This window comes from Anabas testudineus, chromosome 9, assembly GCF_900324465.2.
Source record: "Anabas testudineus chromosome 9, fAnaTes1.2, whole genome shotgun sequence".
NCBI classification, from domain to species: Eukaryota; Metazoa; Chordata; class Actinopteri; order Anabantiformes; family Anabantidae; genus Anabas; species Anabas testudineus.
In genome coordinates this window covers 7,485,890-7,491,752 of record NC_046618.1, presented here as the reverse complement: position 1 = coordinate 7,491,752, position 5,863 = coordinate 7,485,890, and the positions used below count along the sequence as shown (strand labels likewise).

The 5,863-nt window shown below is 40.5% G+C and overlaps 1 protein-coding gene across 1 annotated transcript; it reads left to right on the top strand.

Moving 5' to 3' along the window:
• Positions 1 to 2,891: 2,891 nt before the first annotated feature.
• Positions 2,892 to 5,231, top strand: star (steroidogenic acute regulatory protein). The gene is made up of 7 exons (XM_026342362.1): positions 2,892 to 3,046; positions 3,171 to 3,278; positions 3,456 to 3,586; positions 3,713 to 3,871; positions 3,970 to 4,154; positions 4,321 to 4,414; positions 4,502 to 5,231. Exons 1-7 carry the CDS (start codon positions 2,983 to 2,985, stop codon positions 4,619 to 4,621), a joined length of 861 nt encoding a protein of 286 aa, XP_026198147.1. The 5' UTR covers positions 2,892 to 2,982; the 3' UTR covers positions 4,622 to 5,231.
• The last annotated feature ends 632 nt before the right edge of the window (positions 5,232 to 5,863 follow it).

Here is a 5,863-nt window from a genome sequence, read left to right as displayed (position 1 = left end):
TTTCTCTTACATGCTCTTCAAAATGCCTCACAAACCGAAAGGGTCTTCCTCGTGTTCGGTGTCCAGCCATAAATAAAGACACAGGGTATCAGCAGCTATGTGAGAGGTTCATTGTAAAATTTTACAATACTGAATTTCATTTAATTGTCCAGTTTATTTGTGTCAAAGCAGAAGAGGGAGAAGAAGACACCAGAGAATCACACACAAAGAAGTGGCCTTCTTGAAGCAGCACATCCAATTAAAAAGGGAGGAAGAGCCCAGTCTCTTTTACTTGTTTTAAGAATGTGGTATTTTACCTATTAGAAGTGGTAAAGCTGGTCCATGCAGTAATTTGAATTGTCCTTACTAATCACAAGTTTTTTCTCTCTGCATACTTGATATATATATATATATATGATATATATATATATGTATGTATATATATATATATGTATGTATATATATATATATGTGTGTGTGTGCATATATATGTATGTATATATGTTTAGAAGACTGAAGTGCCTCCTTGTTAGCATGATCTCCCAGACAATGTCCAACACAGACATCAGCACTTTGTTTTATTCTCTGACTGTCCTGCTCTGTTTGTTTTGCTGGAGAACGTGTCAACAGAAACACTCACAGACTCACATAGTTTGGGAGGAGTGACAGATGGAGAGAGAAGGGAGTCAATAAGGGAGTTTTCCTTCTTAATGTGATGTACAGCAAAGTGCTGAGTGCATGTGAAAGCCTGACCCACTGTGTCCTTTAAGTCCCAATAAACATTGTGTTATAATTTGAGTACTCCACACTTTGCCTTTCTCTTTATTTGCCAACATTTCCTCATGTACACAAAGCAGAAGAAAATAAAATATAATGTTAGGCTGCATCTTCACCAAAGCTCTGATCTTTACAGAGATAAGAGTACTGACATACTACAGTTCTGATGTATCACTATATTATAATACTGGTATAATCTAAAAAAAACGTAAATTATTTTTATGAACCGATGATCTGAACCAGCAAAATGCAATTTTTACTCGACGTAAAACTCACTTTTTAAAAGAAATAACTAAAAACGATTCTCAGAAAATAAACTTGCAGTGTATATGTGAGCAGTAAGAATCTAATCCATCGCACTGCAAATGACTGGATCAGTCGCTTTGCCTTCTCCTGGTAGAATCACTGAAAAAACACAACAGGGGATATTAGCAGAAGCGCTATGGACAAAGATATCTTCAGGTACTAGTCTAGGAACCGCATTAGAGTAATTCAGTTTTTACCTGGAGGAAAGCTCATAAAAACATACGGTACAGGGGACATCAGCTAGTACTAGGCCTGTGTGTTCCCATATTAAATGAGAGGACTTATTTAATGAGGACTCATCCTGTAGAAGGCCACAAACTGATGGATAAATTCTGTCAGCCAACCAGAAGGATGCAAGGTTGCAGGTTAAGGTGACTTCAGGGCTACTTTGGGATTTATGAATCTGTTCCTTTTTTCTCTCAGCCTGTTCCTGTTCACTAATCAGATGGACTGTTACTCTCTTGACAGGTTTCCATTCCTGTGACCATGTGCACTGTTGACTCACGCATTTGATGCACAACTCACTGAGGCAATATTAGTTTAGACAGATAGTTTGACGTGAACAAGGTTGTGAAAACATTTGAGCAGCTTGACATGAATGACACACTGCAGTTTCAGTCTAACATACATTGCTCAAAAAATTAAAAGGAACACTTCACACTTCAAACACATCAGATCTCAATAGGGAAAAAACCTGCTGGATATGTATACTGGTATGGACTGGGTAATGTGTTAGGAACAAAAGGATGTCAAATCGTTTGATGGAACTAAAAAATAATCAACCTACAGAGGGCTGGATTCAAAGAGACTCTGAGAATCAAAGTGAAAAGATGACGCAGCAGGTTAGTCCATTATGCTGAAATTTCATGCAGCAACTCACAGTGGTACTAAGTAGTTTGTATGTATGGCCCCCACGTGCTTGTATGCAAGCCTGACAACGTCAGGAGTGGTAAACAGTAAATGGTCTTCACTTATATACCACTTTTACACTGCATCTTATTCACCCATACCAATGGTAGAGCTGCTATGACTAACCCGGGGCAATTTGGGGTCCAGAATGCCCAAGGACACTGACTCCTGTGACAGAAGGAGCTGGGAATTGAACCACCAATCCTATGATGGGCAGACAACTGCTCTACCTATTAAGCCAAAGCCAACCACAGGACATGCTGTTAATGAGCAGAGCGACAGAAAGTGTCCTGGGGGTTTTTCTCCCACATCGGGACCGAGGATCTCCTGGACAGTCTGGGGTGCAACCTGGTGGACCAAAACATAATCCACTAATCCACTAGAACAAAGAGGTGGTCTAGTGGCGTCATCGCAGGCGAGCGTGCCCCCCTAACTTGCCTGACCTAACGAAATTGCCTGGTCACATGAGGGTGGGCATTGACGAGGTCCCCACAATCATGATGGGGAAAAAACAAGACAACACATTGGAGATTTGCAGTTCTCTAGTTCCATGGTTGCCTACCCCTGGTTGAGGCTGTACATGGCCATGAAGGGATGGTTGTTACTCAGGGTCTCCCCCACTGCCCCCTCTTTTTGGCTGTCTCATTGCCAAAGACAGGCTGTTTCTCCTATGTCATCCACTACTATGTGAATGTTTGTGTGTGTGTGTGTGCGTGTGTGTGTGTGTGGGTCTGGGCACTGAACGTTATCTAACAAATTGTATGTATGAGGAACGTGCTCGTTGTTTCCGTGAGGCAACCTTGATGACATGGCCACAGGGAAGTGGCCGGTGCTTATCTACGTGATGATAGCACAGTGTCCTTGTGGGCAGTGCTCTTATATATACAGACTCTCTCAAGTGCCTTCAGACAGAAATCCAACACCTTGCTAGAGCACTCTTGGTCTTTTACTTGTTTAAAGTACTCAACTAGATTCTATTAAATCTGCTCCTAGAAACCTCTGTTACAGAAAATGCTGCCTGCAACCTTCAAGCTGTGCGCTGGCATCTCCTACCGACATACAAGAAACATGACAGGTGAGTCCAGCGCTGTTGCCTTGGCCTAGTTTTCTCTCTGTTTTAGTTATTTAACAGTTAGTAATTAACATTTATGTATATATAATGATTTAGTAACAGTAAGATTTTTTTCTTTGTCTGTCAGGTTTGAGAAAGAATGCTATGGTGGCACTTCATCATGAGCTGAACAGACTGGCAGGTCCAGGACCTAATAACTGGCTCAGCCAAGTCCGCCGACGGAGCTCCTTCCTCAGTGAGTTCTTGTACTATGTGGCCATTTGAGCCAGTGTAATGCCACACAGATGCACATCATACCAGTAACAAACTTTCAGATATGATATGTTATACTACAATCCCATTGTAGATGGACAGTAATATAATTATGGGGTGTTAACAGACATACTTTAGTTACTCTAAGTATTGTTTTAAGGTTCTCAGTTTAAGGAGAGTGAAGGGTACAATGAAGAGGAAATTGCTTACGTAAAGCAAGGTGAGACTGCACTTCAGAAGTCCCTCAGCATCCTCAGTGACCAGGACGGCTGGACCATTGAAACTGTAGCTGTGAGTAGTGAAGCAGGTTCCCATAATAGAACAATAATAATTTGTTCAAACGTTATGCCTGCATGTATTGATTTAAACATTTGGTAGTATTGCTGCATTGTTTTAGATCTGATTTTCTATCCTCAGGCAAATGGAGACAAAGTCCTGAGTAAGGTGTTGCCTGACATTGGCAAGGTGTTCAAGCTGGAAGTGATGTTGGAGCAACATCCTGACAGTCTTTACAAAGAACTGGTGGGAAATATGGAACAAATGGGGGAGTGGAACCCTAATGTCAAACAGGTCAAGGTAAGAGAGATGGGGAAACAGAGGTAGCCTTTAGATTATGCTGTTTGATATTTACTGTTAAAGAACACAGTTTAAAAATTCATAATGGTGTCTCAAAGATCCTTCAAAAGATTGGCCAGGACACGATGGTTACCCATGAGATATCTGCAGAGACGCCCGGTAATGTAGTGGGGCCAAGAGACTTTGTCAGTGTCCGCTGTGCTAAACGCAGAGGCTCCACCTGCTTCCTGGCTGGTATGTCCACTCAGCACCCACTTATGCCCGAGCAGAGAGGTGTAGTCAGGTGAGTCAAAGGGAGTTTAAAAAAAAATCAATGATTTGTTTGATGTGTGTGAATATATGTGAGGAGTAATGGATGGATGAATACAGTCAGATTGTTCCTGTGGATTGAATGCATACACCTACTGTCATTTAATTTCATGTGAGACAATGTTCATTATTTTTTCCAGAGCAGAGAATGGGCCAACCTGTATAGTCTTGAAGCCCTGTGCTGAAGACCCAAATAAGACCAACTTCACCTGGTTACTGAATATAGATCTAAAGGTAAACACACTGATAAGCATATAGAAAAATAACATCTAAACAGCACACTATCCAATCTAACTCTGGCTTCGCCTTTGTCATCTTCAGGGCTGGATCCCAAAGACAATCATAAACAAAGTGCTGTCTCAGACTCAGGTCAACTTTGCCAGCCACCTCAGGCAAAGGATGGCCAATAACGTTTCTATGGAGATGGCTCCTGCCTGCTGACACAAGCTGCCTCTTGAGTTTTGCTATGAAGCAGACGACAACAGTGCGGCCCCTTCTCGCTGACAAAAAAACATATAAATCTGCTTCTAACTGCTATAAAATCCATCAGATTAAGGACATCAGATTAAGTTGTTAGGAAAAACTGAATTTGAATTTTTTTTTTCTTGTCTGTATTAGTACAAAATCTTGTCATAAGGTTTTGCATTCATCACACACTGTGTACCATGATTTCTTAACCCTGCTTTGACAAACATATCAAACCTGTGTAAGCAATAAGCCATGTAACAAACTTCACATTGCATCCTTCTCACAACACGCCTGTTGTTGTCCCTCCCTCTACTGGGAAGTTTGCACTTTTATTTCCATGTTTTATTTATTGAAATTTGCACAGAGGCATTATATTACAATGATAGCCAAATTGACAATCTATATCAATGACATGTTTTTTTCTTTAATTGTGCTGTTGGAAAAGCAAGGGGCTGGATATTGTAGTGGTAAGATCTACTTCCAGTAGGGGTCATTAGGCAAGACTTCCTCACGCGTACCCTGCCTACCTTTGTACATTGTAAGTCGCTTTGGATAAAAAGTGCTAAATGTACATGTTAAAGTAGTTTGGAGAATAATTACACTGCCCTTTCCTGCTGCATGATAATTTAAATAAAAATATGATAAACATTTCAGTGGTTGTTTTATGAAAAGACTGAAAATACTGCACACATGCACATATTTAGAAAAAAATGTGGCCACTTTAAACTTATTTTGATGAACAATTGCACAATTCCTCCACTTCAGCAAGGAGGACACGGATGGATTTGAAGACTCTTTTTTAAACAGCTAAAAATGTGGATAAAAAATGTCTTCCTGTTCCATGACGGGTTTCAGACAAACATTTTGCCAGAACGAGCAGGTGTTTGGCCATTCACATTTGTGAGGAGCCCAGCAGCATGCAGTCAAATTTGAGCCAGCATCACATTCCCCGAGATTAAATAACGATGGATTTCATCCCAAACGGAAAATCTGTCCTTCATTATTGCCAGTTGTGTAACATTTTTCCTACTTTTTTTTAAGTTTGAATCGATCCAAAAATGTTTTGTAACAGCTTATTTTCTTGGTTGTACTGTTGTGCAGAATAAAGGGGCCAACATTACTTAAGAGTAGACGTCTCATGTGAAGCTGGCCTATTAGATATCCACAAGCAGTACATCAGAATGATGTAATTATGTCATAATACTAAGGTCTAAA